General features: G+C 44.5%; 1 protein-coding gene across 2 annotated transcripts in view; it reads right to left on the bottom strand.

Moving 5' to 3' along the window:
* Nucleotides 1-16,449, bottom strand: part of LOC139532552 (transmembrane protein 131-like) — a 31,359-nt gene that overhangs the window by 2,213 nt on the left and 12,697 nt on the right. Inside the window, exons 9-33 of one of the 2 annotated variants that reach the window (XM_071330311.1) lie at nt 16,259-16,315; nt 15,945-16,115; nt 15,719-15,827; nt 15,407-15,560; nt 14,984-15,154; nt 14,388-14,498; nt 14,047-14,181; nt 13,476-13,580; nt 13,112-13,198; nt 12,769-12,997; nt 12,454-12,671; nt 11,285-11,394; nt 11,043-11,109; nt 10,781-10,935; nt 8,272-8,414; nt 7,685-7,871; nt 7,364-7,549; nt 6,939-7,097; nt 6,374-6,783; nt 5,887-6,166; nt 5,258-5,397; nt 4,905-5,069; nt 4,311-4,710; nt 3,935-4,059; nt 1,842-2,033 (exon numbers count right to left, since the gene is read on the bottom strand). In XM_071330311.1, coding sequence (XP_071186412.1) covers nt 1,842-2,033; nt 3,935-4,059; nt 4,311-4,710; nt 4,905-5,069; nt 5,258-5,397; nt 5,887-6,166; nt 6,374-6,783; nt 6,939-7,097; nt 7,364-7,549; nt 7,685-7,871; nt 8,272-8,414; nt 10,781-10,935; nt 11,043-11,109; nt 11,285-11,394; nt 12,454-12,671; nt 12,769-12,997; nt 13,112-13,198; nt 13,476-13,580; nt 14,047-14,181; nt 14,388-14,498; nt 14,984-15,154; nt 15,407-15,560; nt 15,719-15,827; nt 15,945-16,115; nt 16,259-16,315 — 4,266 coding nt within the window. Of the gene's footprint in view, nt 1-1,841; nt 2,034-3,934; nt 4,060-4,310; nt 4,711-4,904; nt 5,070-5,257; nt 5,398-5,886; nt 6,167-6,373; nt 6,784-6,938; nt 7,098-7,363; nt 7,550-7,684; nt 7,872-8,271; nt 8,415-10,780; nt 10,936-11,042; nt 11,110-11,284; nt 11,395-12,417; nt 12,672-12,768; nt 12,998-13,111; nt 13,199-13,475; nt 13,581-14,046; nt 14,182-14,387; nt 14,499-14,983; nt 15,155-15,406; nt 15,561-15,718; nt 15,828-15,944; nt 16,116-16,258; nt 16,316-16,449 lie in introns of both variants that reach the window. The other variant, XM_071330310.1, reaches the window with a different exon arrangement.

Consider the following 16,449-nt stretch of genomic DNA (forward strand, 5'->3'; position numbering starts at 1 on the left):
TCCCACAGTTGTGTCAAGTTAGCTGGATGTCCTTTGGGTGGTGTACCATTCTTGATACACACAGGGGAACTGTTGAGTGTGAAAAGAAACAGCAACGTTGCAGTTCTTGACACACTCAAACCGGTGTCCGGGTACCTACTACCATACCCTGTTGAAAAGGCACTTACAGTGCCTTCAGAAACTATTCATACCCCTTGACGTATTCCACATTTTGTGTTACAGCCTGAATTAAAAAATTTATCAAATATATTTTCTTTCTTACCCATCTACACACACTACCCCATAATGACAATGTTTGTAGAAATGTTTGCAAATATACTGAAAATGCATACTTAGTCACACCCCTGAGTCAATACAAGTTAGAATCACGTTAGGCAGCAATTACAGCTGTGAGTCTTCCTGGGTACGTCTCTAAGAGCATTGCACACCTGAATTGTACAATATTTGTCTATTATTCTGTTAAATTATTCAAGCTCTGTCAAAGTGGTTGTTGATCATTGCTAGACAACCATTTTCAATACTTGTGATAGATTTCCAAGCAGATTTAAGTAAAAATTGTAACTCGGCCACTCAGGAACATTCACTGTCTTCTTGGTAAGCAATTCCAGTGTAGATGTGTCCTTGTGGTTAAGGTTATTGTCCTGCTGAAAGGTGAATTAATCTCCCAGTGTCTGGTTTTCCTTTAGGATATCGCCTGTGCTTACCTCCATTATGTAAAAAAAATTATATTGAAAAACTCCAGTCCTTAAAAATTACAAGCATACCCATAACACGATGCAGCCGCCACAATGCTTGAAAATGGTGGTACTCGGTAATGTGTTTTATTGGATTTGCCCCTAAAAATAACACTTTGTATTCAGGACAAAAAGTTAATTGCTTTGCCAAATGTTTTGGAATATTTTTTATTCTGTACTGGCTTCCTTCTTTTCAATTAGGTTAATATTGTGGAGTAACTACAATGTTGATCCATCCTCAGTTTTCTCCTATCACAGCCATTAAACTCTGTAACTGTTTAAAGTCACCATTGGCATCATGGTGAAATCCCTGAGGGGTTTCCTTCCTCTTCGGCAACTGAGTTAGGAAGGACACCTGTATCTTTGTAGTGACTGGGTGTATTGATACAGCATCCAGTGTAATTAATAACTTCAACATGCGCAAAGGGATATTCAATTCACTGCCCGACTGACGGACCTTGCAGATAATTGTGTGGGGTACAGAGATGAGGTAGTCATTGAAAAATGTTAAACACCATTATTGCACACAGAGTGAGTCCATGCAACTTATTGTGACTTTTGTAATTCCGCTGACTATCTGGAATTGTGTGTAGGCCAGTGACCAAAAAATCTCCATTGAATGAATTTTAAAATCAGGCTGTAAGAACATAATTTGAAAAAAATACAAGTAGTGAATACTGTGAAACTTTTGTCTTGTCCGTTCACTCTCTGAATGCAGCAATCCATGTCCTAATTGTCTCCAGGCTTAAAAATCCCTTCCTTAACCAGTCTCCTCCCCTTCATTTACACTGACTGAAGTGGATTTAACAGGTGACATCAATAAGGGATCATAGCTTTCACCTGGTCAGTCTATGTCATGGAAAGTTCCTAATGTTTTGTACACTCAATGTAGTTAATTTAACAGCTTCGTCCAGGGCCATGTTTTTCCTGGACGGTCACATGTCCATGAAAGACTCAGGGACCTACACCATGTAACAGATCACAACACATTGTTCCATGCGATCTTATCTCGAAAGAGAGTGTACAGAGTGCAGGTGTTATTGTGTCCCAGTTAGACATATTCATGCATTTCACAAGCTATTCTGGCTGCTTTTTCTAACTGCTTACCTCCAGACAGGTTGAAGGTGTTACTGGGTCCGAAGGCTGAGAAGGAGTTGACAGAGTTGAGGCTGGGTCTCCTGCCGTTCCCTACAGGGCTCCACAACCCCGAGCTGTCTGATCCATCACTCTCTACAGAGGAGAGGTGTTGGAGGACATCTCTGTCTCTGCTCCCCACAGCCGCCTTTGCTGCACTGCACCCTGGTGGCCGGAGGAGAGAACCGCAGGTTAGCACAACAGCTACAGGAGTGGACACATTGAGCTTCTTCATTCACTCCCATATCAACCCCCTAGCCAAACCCCTTCCCCCTGAAAGGACTGGATAGGTAGATGCGATATGGTAAGAACTCCACCTTGGAGGAGCGTGTCTCTTTGTTAACAACAGCTGGTGCGCAATCTCTAATATTAAAGGGACACTTCAAGATTTTGGAAAGGAGGCCCTTTCTCTACTTCCCCCCAAATTAACTCACGGATACCATTTTTATGTCTATGTCATTTAAAAAAAAATGCCTATAGATAAAACTGGTGTCAAGAAGAAAAAAATCCCATTGCGAAATAATGCTTTTTAGCCTAAATACATTTGACTGGTCATACTTATCAGTCTATAGGTTAATTTGCATAATTTTGTGGAATTCAATTGCCGTGTGTTACGGTATATTTGTTATGCATCTTATTTGTCACACGCGTACATTATACAGATACAGAGCCTTTGAGAGGAAAATCTGTCAGATGCTGCAGCATCTCAAACGGCAACGGAAGGCAGGCTTCATCAGCGTGTCACACACCACTTTGCAAGGAGCTGAAGGCAGTATGCATTTTGAAAACATATACTTCATTGTTTGAAACCTGAATGTTTTAATAGATATGAGGCATGTCTTACCTTGCATCAGAGTAATCCATAAGATCTCCTCTCTATATTTCTAACATGTATTTTCTTCTCACATGTGCAGTGCCCTTTTGGCAACAGTGTTTTGTATGAATTTGGGCTCTCTCGTCCCACAACTGTCACAGAGTCTGTATGGAATAGGCCATTTCTTTCTCAACAACCTGACCAATAGAATGTCAACTTTTCCATTATGGGGGATAGTACATTGACATAGGCTAGTGATTTTGCTGTTCAGTACTCGTCTTGTTGCCTTATTCAAAAATCTTCAAAGTGCATATCAGAATTTGAAATGTCAAATTCCACATCACTAAAGATCTACCATGGTCCACACGCACCAACACAGTCGAGAAGAGGGCACGCCTACGCCTCTTCCCCCTCAGGAGGCTGAAAAGATTTGGCATGGGCCCTCAGATCCTCAAAAGGTTATACAACTGCACCATTAAGAGCATCTTGACTGGCTGCATCACCGCTTGGTATGGCAACTGCTTTGCATCCGACCGCAAGGCACGACAGAGGGTAGTGCGTACGACCCAGTACATCAATTGGGCCGAGCTCCCTGCCATCCTGGACCTCTATACCAGGCGGTGTCAGAGAAAAACTTACTCCACCCACCCAAGTCATAGACTGTTCTCCCTGCTACCGCACAGCAAGCAGTACCGATGCACCAAGTCTGGAACCAACAGGACCCTGAACAGCTTCTACCTCCAAGCCACAAGACTGCTAAATAGTTACCCGTACGATCTGCATTTAACCTTTTTGCACTAACTTATACTAATCACATACGCTGCTGCTACCGTTTATTATCGGTTACTTTATTCCTAGTTATATGTACATATCTACCTCAATTACCTCGTACCCCTGCACATGGACTCGGTACTGGTACCATGTGTATACTGCCACGTTAATGTTACTCATTGTGTATTTATTATTACGCGTTTTATGTTTCTATTATTTCTCTCTGCGTTGTGGGAAGGGCCCATAAGTAAGCATTTCACTGTTAGTCCTCACCTGTTGTTGACAAAGCATGTGACAAATAAAATTAGATTTTGATTGGCTAGATAGCCATATTGCTTAGACACATCCGATCATCTCAATTTTACACAGATGCTGAGGGTGTAGGGGCTAGAGTCTAGGGTGTAGGGGCTGGAGTGTAGGGGCGAGGGGTCCATTTGGGACATGAGGGAAGAAGTGGTCAGAGACCGGACATCTGACTGACCTGGGCTTTTGTCGAATCCAGCCGCCACAGCAGCGAAGGTAGGGTTCCCGTTCTGACCAGGTACGGAGACCGACTTGGTCAGCTTGTTCTTTATGCCTGATGCAGTAGACATCAGACCCACCTCGCTGGAAAACACACAGAAACAAAGAAGACTTTGGTATTTAGAAATAACCACTCTTGGATGTAGATTACATTTTTATCTTGATCTACATATATTTTGGGGTTATTCTTTATGCATTCTTCTTTTCATCACCCCTTAGATTGTGTATGTTTCATGTCACTCTGGCACAGTTAACTACACAGATAGTTGTATGACTTCTAGATCAGTTTAAGATGGAAGAGCTGTGCAGGTCTCTGTTGTTGTAGGTTTGTTCACCTGGTAGCAGTGTTGACCATGCCGCTATAGGAGTCATACAGAGAGAAGCCAGACGAGGGAGGGGGAGGGGTTCCGATGGTTCTCTTCAGGAAGGGATCAGACGAGGGAGGGGGAGGGGTTCCGATGGGTCTCTTCAGGAAGGGATCAGATGAGGGAGGGGTTCCGATGAGTCTCTTCAGGAAGGGATCAGATGAGGGAGGGGTTTCAATGGGTCTCTTCAGGAAGGGATCAGATGAGGGAGGGGTTTCAATGGGTCTCTTCAGGAAGGGATCAGATGAGGGAGGGGTTTCAATGGGTCTCTTCAGGAAGGGATCAGATGAGGGAGGGGTTTCAATGGGTCTCTTCAGGAAGGGATCAGCGTTCATGGTCTGCAGGGAGATCTGCTGGAGACTGTCCACAGCTGAGAGGAAACGGGGAGATGCATGTCATATGGCTGCCTTTATCACAATACTCAATTGGTTTGTTTTAATTTGAAAGACTGGATTGATACATGCTTGATTCAGGAAGTTAAAAAGAGTTAATATGCTAGAAGAGGTGGGGAACCAGGTTTGGAGCAGGTATGAGGGGGTTGTGGTAGTGCACTACGTAACTCACCATTGTGTGCTATGTGGAGGGGTACACAGTCCCACTCCGGGGGAGGAGAGATGTCCTTCTCCCCCTCTGAGCCGCTGCTGTTCCCCAGCTCCTGCACCACCGGTTCGTTGAACAGGAACTTAGCCAGGAGAGAGGGGCGGAAGTCTTCCAGCTTCACACGAGGCACTGGGGTTTGAGAGGAGGGAACGAGAGGGCCACTTACTAGACTCAAACATAACCCTACACAGTCCTGAAAAGGTGTCGCCCAAGTCAGCAGAAAAAAGGCAGGTAGAACCCAAACAAGACATTTGCCATGTCAATGTGAGAAAACAGAAAGGTCAAAAGGTCAGTTAGCTGGAAAGGTAGTAACTGACCTCTTGGTTTAGGAGGTATGGGTCTTGTTATGGTAGTTGTTGTTGAGCTGCTGGCCAGGGCCTGCTGCACCACCACGTTCTTGGAATTGAAGCTCTTGCGCTTGTTTTCCAGTGGGGTAACGTATGGAAGCTCCAGTGAGCTGTGGAAAAACAACATGGAATAAAGTGGTCAATGTCTGGAAGCTCAATCACGTCTGAACAATACAAAAGGAATGCTTTATTTGTGAGTGCTGTCCCCCTTTTTCACACAAGTCAGATTACTCCTGGGCTACAGAACCCAAAGATGTACAGAACTTACTAAGAGCTGAGCATGTCAGAATTTGAATTTTGTATCGAGGTCATTGAGAAAAATGAGTACAAGCCGGAATAACCAAAGAGGAACCAAACTTAAGACTCTGATCGACGACACGGTTTGTGATAGCTGCAGTTGTTTTCTAATCTTCAACTGTATCTGTAACTTCTGACACTTTGTCTTGTGTGTATTTTGTATTTTTTGGGTAATATAATGTACACGTTGCTATTGCCCTGTTTTCCCTTCTTGCCAGGTCAGCCTCGCAAAATAAGTTTTTAACCTCAAATGGGTCTTACCTGGTTAAATAAAGGTTAAATAAAAATAAACTAAACCCCACCTAGACTTTGCATCCATTTGGCTCTTCTCCTTTGTAATGGCTGCTGGCTTCTTGTTCTTGGACTTTGAGTGAGCTTCAGGAGTATCATATTTCTTCTTCCCTTTGTTGTCCTCCATTATGTCTGGGTTGGAGTTCTCTGTGGTGGTGGAGGAGCTGTCATCGTTGTCCTCCCTCAGTTCCTCTCCTCCCTGAGCTCTTCCCTTGTTCCTCTTCTCCCTCTCTTCCTTCTTCTTCGGGGTCTTGGCTTTAGTCTGCTGCACTTTCCCTTTGGCTGCACTGGCTGGAAGGAGGGAAGAAGATGACAGATTCATTACACTGTGTATACTGAGTGAACTGAATAAAACCCTGTCAATAATAGGAGTGTTCGTACTGTGTACCCCTGAATGAGTCAGTTGTTAAATAAGCAGGTAATCACATTTTAAGGGCCATCCAAATTCAACACAAAACATATGTTTCTCAGGGTTAATACTAATACCCAGGTAGGTACCTTTGCCATGAACTGCATCCTGATTCCCCCCCTCCTCAGCAGACTCTGGTCTGTCCAGGTCTTTATCCATGGTCTCCACCAGGCTCACATAGTCCGAGTCCTCCGAGCTGTGCCGGCGTGGCCCATCTAGGGGATTTCTTCCTGGGGCTGAAGGACCAGCCTGTGAGGGGTGCTGCTGGTTCTCTGGAGCTGGCTGTGGCTGCTTGGGGCTCCGGGCCTTGCGGCTGGCCTGTTGACCAGAGGAGGGGGTGCTGTCGGAGACTTTGGAGCCTGGCTGGGAGGGGGGGATCGGGGGTTGTGTGGGGCCTCGGTTGTGGCCTCCTCTGGTGTTCCTGCTAGCAACCCTGGAGGCAGAGCCTGGCATCCCTCGCAGGGAGTTGTGGTTGGCTTCTCCACCGTACCCATTCATACTGGGAGACAAAATACTGAGAAGTTAGTAATTATAGAATAAAATAATATTTACATACTAAACATCTCTGATCTACTCATCAAACCATTTCAGATACTAACGTCAACATATGTCAGACAAAGTTTACACAAATTTACATTCAGAAAACAAACTCACTGTGCATCGCTTTGAAGTCGTACTATTTCCCTGAGGTCAAAGGGCCTCCCTGTCTCCATGGAGGTGCTGGATGTTTCGAAACACATGCGTCTCTTGAATGGCTCCCAGATCCCCAGGGCCTCCAGATAGGCCGCTACAATCACCAGCAGAAACATAGAGCTGGGCACAACAGATAGAGGCAACGTTAGTTATCCTTACAGCCTTAGATACAGGGGAAATATCTGTCCAAGAAATGTAGCTAAATAAATGTATTTTGAACATGTAGAAAGGCTGATATGCCAAGATAATTCATGATATATGGGGTGCAACCTATGAGCCTAGTTCTGGATACTGGGCCGCTGAACTAATCTAGGGAACACACGGTCTAGGTGGGGTTCCGCCCATAGAATTATAATGTGTTCTATTTGTGAGGCTCTTCCTCTCACCTCATGATGACAGAGATGATGACATAGAGCTCCAGCTCCCAGTTGGGTCTGGGGAGGACAGCAGCACAGGCGGCCAGCATGTGGTACGGCAGAGAGGCGTTGAGGGAGAACACAAAGTAAGAGCCTCCGGTGGTGATGAACTTTAACTCCCGGATCACCCTGGAGGCTGTGAAGTCCGGCGTGAACCTGAGAGAGATGAAGAGAGTATATCAACGTTGGTCATTGGAGGTACTAGTGATTAAACAAAGCAAGCACAAAACAATTGTAGTGATTCATGGGATATTTATCTATCTTTTAACAGCTAGCTATAGGTTTACTTACAATATGACAATTTCTTTCGAAGCATTGGGTTTTAGTGAAAACTCTTGGCAATTAAGGACTTTAAAGCCGAATCCCTCACAGAGACGTCCGTTTATTTCAGTGGATTGAATGTTAATTTCCAGCTGTCCAGTGTTCTCTAACTTAAAGGATTTTCTCAGAGTGACGTTCGGCTCCTTCGACTTCATTTCTGAAACAAGGTTCACAAAGTTAATTAGTCACATACCTCTGACAACTTCCTCTTTCATTCATATCTATTTTTAGCTGCAGAGGGTTGTGTGTCTAGAGATCAAATATATAATTTACACAAATACACAAGCATAAACAAACTATCAAAAGGGCTCTGCAAGACTATTCTCGGAGTTCAACCCGCCTATAAGTAATGGTTTCCTGTCTGTGGATGCAGGACATCTATAACAAACTAAACTCTAGACCACTCACTGTCTGTGGATGCAGGACATCTATAACAAACTGGATTCTAGACCAATCACTGTCTGTGCATGCAGGACATCTATGACAAACAAAATTCTAGACCACTCACTGTCTGTGCATGCAGGGATCTACAACAAACTGGATTCTAGACCACTCACTGTCTGTGCAGTCCTTCAGTAGAGACTCAGTCATCTTGAACCTGAGGAACCCCCCTGGTCCCGGGGCCTTGCCCCCTACCTTCAGCCTTTCATAGCTGCCCTGACCCTGCACCACCAGGAACTCCATCACCGTTAGGTTGTTCCTGTAGAGACAGAGAGACATACACTTAACAATCAGTAGAACAATAAACAGCACTTTAGATTTTATTCACACAAACCATATGATTCAAATTGCAATTCATTCATCCACACAACCACCAATATGGCCAAGTCGACAAATGAATTTATCGAGAAAGTTTAAAAAACAGTCAAAGGCTGTAAAAGATATACAGTGGGGCAAAAAAGTATTTAGTCAGCCACCAATTGTGCATGTTCTCCCACCTAAAAAGATGAGGCCTGTAATTTTCATCATAGGTACACTTCAACTATGACAGACAAAATGAGAAAAGAAAAATCCAGAAAATCACATTGTAGGATTTTTAATGAATTTATTTGCAAATTATGGTGGAAAATAAGTATTTGGTCACCTACAAACAAGCAAGATTTCTGGCTCTCACAGACCTGTAACTTCTTCTTTAAGAGGCTCCTCTGTCCTCCACTCATTACCTGTATTAATGGCACCTGTTTGAACTTGTTATCAGTATAAAAGACACCTGTCCACAACCTCAAACAGTCACACTCCAAACTCCACTATGGCCAAGACCAAAGAGCTGTCAAAGGACACCAGAAACAAAATTGTAGACCTGCACCAGGCTGGGAAGACTGAATCTGCAATAGGTAAGCAGCTTGGTTTGAAGAAATCAACTGTGGGAGCAATTATTAGGAAATGGAAGACATACAAGACCACTGATAATCTCCCTCGATCTGGGGCTCCATGCAAGATCTCACCCAGTGGGGTCAAAATGATCACAAGAACGGTGAGCAAAAATCCCAGAACCACACGGGGGGGACCTAGTGAATGACCTGCAGAGAGCTGGGACCAAAGTAACAAAGCCTACCATCAGTAACACACTACGCCGCCAGGGACTCAAATCCTGCAGTGCCAGACGTGTCCCCCTGCTTAAGCCAGTACATGTCCAGGCCCGTCTGAAGTTTGCTAGAGAGCATTTGGATGATCCAGAAGAAGATGGGAAGAATGTCATATGGTCAGATGAAACCAAAATAGAACTTTTTGGTAAAAACTCAACTCGTCGTGTTTGGAGGACAAAGAATGCTGAGTTGCATCCAAAGAACACCATACCTACTGTGACGCATGGGGGTGGAAACATCATGCTTTGGGGCTGTTTTTCTGCAAAGGGACCAGGACGACTGATCCGTGTAAAGGAAAGAATGAATGGGGCCATGTATCGTGAGATTTTGAGTGAAAACCTCCTTCCATCAGCAAGGGCATTGAAGATGAAACGTGGCTGGGTCTTTCAGCATGACAATGATCCCAAACACACCGCCCGGGCAACGAAGGAGTGGCTTCGTAAGAAGCATTTCAAGGTCCTGGAGTGGCCTAGCCAGTCTCCAGATCAACCCCATAGAAAATCTTTGGAGGGAGTTGAAAGTCCGTGTTGCCCAGCAACAACCCCAAAACATCACTGCTCTAGAGGAGATCTGCATGGAGGAATGGGCCAAAATACCAGCAACAGTGTGTGAAAACCTTGTGAAGACTTACAGAAAATGTTTGACCTCTGTCATTGCCAACAAAGGGTATATAACAAAGTATTGAGATAAACTTTTGTTATTGACCAAATACTTATTTTCCACCATAATTTGCAGATAAATTCATTAAAAATCCTACAATGTGATTTTCTGGATTTTTTTTCTCGTTTTGTCTGTCATAGTTGAAGTGTACCTATGATGAAAATTACAGGCCTCTCTTTTTTTTAAGTGGGAGAACTTGCACAATTGGTGGCTGACTAAATACTTTTTTGCCCCACTGTATGGTCTGACTGCTGACTTCTCTCTGTAACCCTGTAGCTGCTACAGCAACTGGGAGAATATATTGCTCTTCTGCCCGTCCTCCTCAGTCCAACAGAGATATTCATAGCTCAACGTCTCAAATCAGCACCCTGCCCTCAAAGAGGTGCAGATTTTAAGAAGCAACATCAGAGCTTGCCGGAACTTCAGAGTGATCCTGACCTCAAGCAGTTAGCATAAACGGCACCTAGTGGTTAGAGTGTTGGGCCAGTAACCGAAAGTTTGTTAGATCGAATCCTTGAGCTGCCACGGTAAAAATCTGTCGTTCTGCCCCTGAGCAAGGTACTGTTCCTAGGCCGTCATGGTAAATAAGAATTTGTTCTTAACTGACTTGCCTAGTTAAATAGAATCAAAAATAAATAAACACTGTACATTAAAATGGCACACTATCCCCTATATAGTGAACTACATTTGACCACAACCGCCATAGACGCTGGTCAAAAGTAGTGCACAATATAGGGAACAGGATGCCATTTGGGACACAAACAAGAGACTTATGTAAGAGGACATTTGGTTAAGTCCTACAGGCTATAGGGTAACATGCCTGAGCATAAGCAGAGAGGAAACAGTGTGGTTGCTGACGGGGGAGAATTTCACACGTAGCGACCTCACTTCCTCTGGCTGCAGCATTAGGTTGTAAACGTAGGGTTGTGTCGTCGAGCCCTCGGCAAAGCCTGCGCTGCCTCTGGCCACGGGCGTCTGCAAAGGGGAAGGAGAGAGTCAAGTCTCAAACATTCATTGCGAAATGATTGTATTTGATCAACTGGCACAACACAGGAATAAAAGACAGAGCAAAGTAAACTCACGTGGTTTCTGTGTACCTGGAACTCCATTGTGTCGGGGTTGAAGTGTGGGAGCCGCTCCAGGGAAAACCTGGCATGAAAGAATAATAAGTTAAGACCATAGAAAACCTTCTAGAATTATTTTCTATTCATTCTAACTCTATGGTGGAGAAACCCCATCAGTGTGACATGAAACATCTTGCCAAAAGGGGTGACAGACAAAATGACTATTAGCAAACTACAAGTGCATATTGAAGGCTACTCACATTTGTGCCAGTTTGTGGGTGACGGCCGGGAGGTTGGGATAGAGGGCTAACGGCAGGACTTGGACATAGACAGGAACGTCAGCTGGGTTCTCCAAGACAACCTCTATCTCCTGGCAACAGAAGACTGCTGGTTAGAACAGAAGGCTCAATACAGTAGCATGTACAGGACCCCGAGTTGTTCCTGACTGTGTGACTTGACCAGGAAAACTCTTGGCTCTAGTTATAGCCTTAGTTTAGAGTTGCTCTGGCCACATGGTCAGGGAACCCCCCTGGGCCTGCCAATCTATCCTGAACAAAAATCTAAACGCAACATGTAAAGTGCTGGTACAATGTTTCATGAGCTGAAATAAAAGATCCCAGAAATGTTCTATTAGTAATCATTTCTCCTTTGCCAAGATAATCCATCCACCTGACAGGTGTCAGATCAAGAAGCTCATTAAACAGAATGATCATTACACAGGTGCACCTTGTGCGGGGGACAGTCAAATGTGCAGTTTTGTCACACAACGCAATTCCACAGATGTCTCAAGTTGAGGGAGTGCGCAATTAGCATCTTGACTGCAGGAATGTCCAGCAGAGCTGTTGCCAGATAATTGAATGTTAATTTCTCTACCATAAGCCGCCAGAATTTGCCAGTATGTCAAAACGGCCATGCAACCACAAGTAACCATGCTAGCCCAGGACCTCCACATTTGGCTTCCACACCTGTGGGATCGTCTGAGACCAGCCACCCGGACAGCTGATGAAACTGATGAGTATTTCTGTCTGTAATAAAGCCCTTCTGTGGGGAAAACGTATTGATTGGCTGAGCCTGGCTCCTCAGTTGTCCAGTTACGTGAAATCCATAGATTATTGCCCAATTTAAAAAAAAATCTATTGACTGATTTCCTTATATGAACTATAAACTCAGTAAAATCATTGAAATTGTTGCATGTTGCGTTTATATTTTTGTTCAGTATAGTATTCTAAGCTAGACATAGGAAAGATCTCAATTGCATACTCCTCGCGCCCTGTCCCCTCCTCAAAACCCATTAGAGGAGGTTTGGCTTTCTCATCCAATGGGTTTTGAGAGGACGTGAGGAGTATGCAATTGAGATCTTCTCATAGAACAGATGTTAATGAATCCGCCTCACCGATGAGCTGGTGAGGCTGGTGAGAGGGAACAGGACCTGCTGGGAAGAGTTCATGATAGAAGGCCACTTCAGCTGAGCTGACACTCTGGTCTCAATGTTCTTCTGGAGGTCAGCGTTGGCCTCAAACACCGCCTCCGCCATGTGTCCTGAACTCTCCTTCAGCGCTTTCCATCGCCGACGGAGCATTTGATACAAATCTACATCCGCATCCCACATATCCTCCTGCATTGACAGCCCAGGCGGTCTGCTCTCAGCTGAAAGAAGTTCAAGATGTTTTAATTAAGAACAAGTTCGCTAAGTACAGCGCAAACTAACCAGAAACCATTAAAGAATAACGCCAAAAATACTCACATTTCAGAACAAACGGTACTCCCACATAACAGTGGTCGCCACACTGCAAGCTGGCGTCAAAATAAATCTTGGCGACTTTCGACTTGCGTTTGGGTTCCAGCTCGTCCCGGTTGTTCTTCAGTCTCCTGTAGTAGAAACGTGAGTCCTCAGTCAGAGAGTGGATCTGCTGCAGGGTCACCTTCTGAGAGAACGAGCTCACCATGCTTAGACTCTGCTGCACTACTTTACCCTGGGAGGGACAGAAAACACATAGATAATATTATAGAGGCAAAAAACTTTTTTTTTGTTGATACACTCAAAACAATATAGCAATCTACGACAAGTAAAATATCGTTAGTCTAACCGGAAAAGATGGCGGGAGGACAATATGTTTGGGATAGCTGGTCAACGTGCCCACTGCAACGACTGCTTTCACTGGTATCGTTAATATCTGTTTACAGAAGAAGAATGAAAATCACTGACAAATCTTAAACATCACACAGGAGCAATGAACAAATGAATGCATTTTATGTATTGATTTTTGTTTATGTGTGTGTGTGTCCTTTATTTAACCAGAGAAGTTACGTTGAGATTGACATCTCTATTTCAAGTGAGCCCTGGCCAAATAGAACAATTTCACAAAACTAAAACGTATATAGTTGCCGTAGCAACTCAAATAGCAGGACTTAGTGACAGTAGCACTTCAACGGGCCAGTTGCCAGGTATACCTGGTAGTCTGTTGTGATGTGGATAGCTCCGTCGTAGGCCCCCTCCAGGTCTTTAGCCACCAGGGTGACCCGGAAGGCAGCGTAGTAGCCCGAGGCTAGGATCACCTGCAGGTGGAACAACAGAGCCGTCAGTCAGCCTCCTGATTTCCATCTACTTTACCTGCTGCTCTGACACAAGGCCACTTTGTTGGTGTTTCCTAGCAGATGAACACAGCATTCTGTAGTTATCTATACACACCTCCTTTCTACTCCATCTGTACAGGACCATGAGTGCTCACATAGAAAATATGTAGGGGCGGCAGGTAGCCTAGTGGTTAAGAGGTTGGGCCAGTAACAGAAAGGTTGCTGGTTTGAATCCCCGACTGAGTGAAAATGTGATTGTCCCACCAAGCTATGTTAAGATGAATGCCTGAGTCACTCTGGATGACACGAACATGTTTAAAAAATAAACTAATATTTCAAATGGAGAGAACATATATTTCATAGCAGGCTTTAATGACATCCATTATCTCCAACCAAGTACCGCTAGATTCTGCCAGTCCAGGGACAGTAGTAGTTGTGATGCTGTTACCGTTTTGTGAGGAGAAGCTGAGGCGCTGTGTAGCTCTCTGGTCTTGGACAGCACCGTGGTTCTGTTGCCTCTCTCTATCTTCAACAGCTCCACACTCAGACTCTCTCCTGTCAGCAGCCACGGCTGGATCACCAGCTGTACGAGTGAGTGAGTGAGAAAATGACTCGTGTCCTTTTCCGTCACACTAATCCAATCAAGTTGAGGTGAAGGAGAGATACTAGGTAGCCACCTCTAGTGAAGCATTGAAATAGTTACCCATGGTTACGCATGCATTCAAAAAGAGCTGTACTGCTTTATTATGGGATGTCTACAGAGCAGAGGGGTGTTGAGGGTGAGCCCACCTCGATGGGGTTGCTGTTGACAACCACAAACAGGATGCTGCTGGTGTCTGTAGCGCTGAGAACACCAAAGTCCAGGAAGTTCTCTTGCAGACTGGGCGGCAGGACAAAGGGCTGTTGGGAGGAGGGGAGGAAGAGAAAAATGAGTATATTGTTATGATATGGGGGCCAGGTTAGTATTAGGACATGCACCAACACCCTATCCAGGGTACACTTCCACACACCATTCCTCCAGGGGGCAGCAGGAACCTTGTTCAGCCAGGTTGATAAGCACATCAGGTGATCGTCAGTCAGTGTCCCAGCTTGCAAGACGTGATTCTGCTGGTTGGTTTGGTGGCCCTGAGGCCTTTCGTTTTGATTTGAAATCTTTCGTTTAGGTATGCCCGTTCAGAATTTTCCTTTTTGCACATATTTATGTTTAGTCACCATCTGAACAAATGATAATCTGCCTAGACTGGCGACCAAGAGGTCAAGTTCTAGTTATGGGTTTCATAACAATATGCATTTGCAGGTGTTTCCCCCACAATGTACTTGAGTGTGTGAAGGATTTAATTTGTGTGTGTACACTATTTCCCCAGTGTGTGTGTGTGTTGCAGTACCTCCAGGAATCCAGTGTAGGCGCGGACGGGGAGGTGGAACTTGGAGGCATTGGTGACCAGCAGGATGTTGCTGTCGATGTGATTGGAGGGCCGGACGGGCTGGAAGTGGAGGGAGAAGATGTAGCGAGACTCCTGAGGGGGGATCAACACCGGCTCACTGAAGTTCTGCACCTGAGGAGGAGAACACGGGACCGTTCATATATACGCTGCCACCTTAGGACACACTCAGAGGACAACAGAGCGGTTCAACATGTTTAATACTTGACAAACCAAAGTCCCCTCAGGGATCAATAAAGTAGCTAGTTCTTATCTTAAGACTTGAGGGTCGTGATTAGTAATTGTATTTAAGCTGGGTTGGAAGCTTTGAGTTGGCCAACAGCAACAGGCCTCTGGAACACGATACAGTTCATAACAGTTACTCACTAAGAACATGGTCTTGGCTTCATCTGGAAGGGACACGTCATGGATGCGGATGGCAAAGTGGAAGGTGTTGGTGAGGTGGATGGGCTTGACCACTGGCTCTAACACACTGTCTCTGATGTGGAACAATGTGACCGTATGGTCAAACCCCAAATACCTGACACAGAGATGGAGGAGAGTTAGTGGAGACGTTTCAAATGTTCCGAAATTGTGTAATAGTGATTCGTTAAAGTAAAAAAAAAAAAATACTTCTCTTTTCACTGGTTAAATAAACTATTTGTCATTGTTATTGGTCAAGGAAACAGAAAAACCTACCCATCTAGAACTTCAGCTAGGTATGGGATTTCAAGTTTGGAGTAGCTTTTCTCTTTCGCTTTTACTGTTATTTTACCAGAGGACTGGGAAGCTTTTTGAACTTTCGATGCTGGAAATCAAAAAAACAAAACCGTGTCAAAACAGGTTGGAACAAAAAGGCAGAGGTGCAATATGCAGGAGAAATTCCAGAAGGTATGGGGAGTACTGAGCAATATAGCTCACTTACCATCAAAACTAATACTGGCGACTTTGGTGTATCTATGTTCTCCAGCTTTTAGCGTGATGGCCTTGAAGTCTATTGTGATGGCATCGTTTGACGGCGTCGCTCGAACGCTCATTATTTGCACATCTTTTGCTCCGGAATTGAGAAGATGCAAATTCAACTGCTTTGGTCGATCTGTAAAACGTTTCAACAGAAAATACAATAAACTAATCAAATCACCCAAGAATCATTTTGAAACGTCCAAATCACTCAAATATTTGACGAAAGCCTGACCCATTGGAGAATGAGGGTATAAACGTGAAGTGAACACAGCATACCTTGTGAGCGTAGCGTTCCAAAGTCCAACATTTCTATTGAGGAGTAGATTCCTGGTGCTGAGGACAAAGACACACAGGATCAGGAGATGTCTCAATCAGCCAGTCACAGATAAGTATAGAAGTATTACTATTGGAAATGTATGGTGTGAGGCGTTGCTATTGGAAACATTGTTATTGGAAACATATGGTGT

Source organism: Salvelinus alpinus, chromosome 10 (genome assembly GCF_045679555.1).
Source record: "Salvelinus alpinus chromosome 10, SLU_Salpinus.1, whole genome shotgun sequence".
Classification (NCBI taxonomy): domain Eukaryota; kingdom Metazoa; phylum Chordata; class Actinopteri; order Salmoniformes; family Salmonidae; genus Salvelinus; species Salvelinus alpinus.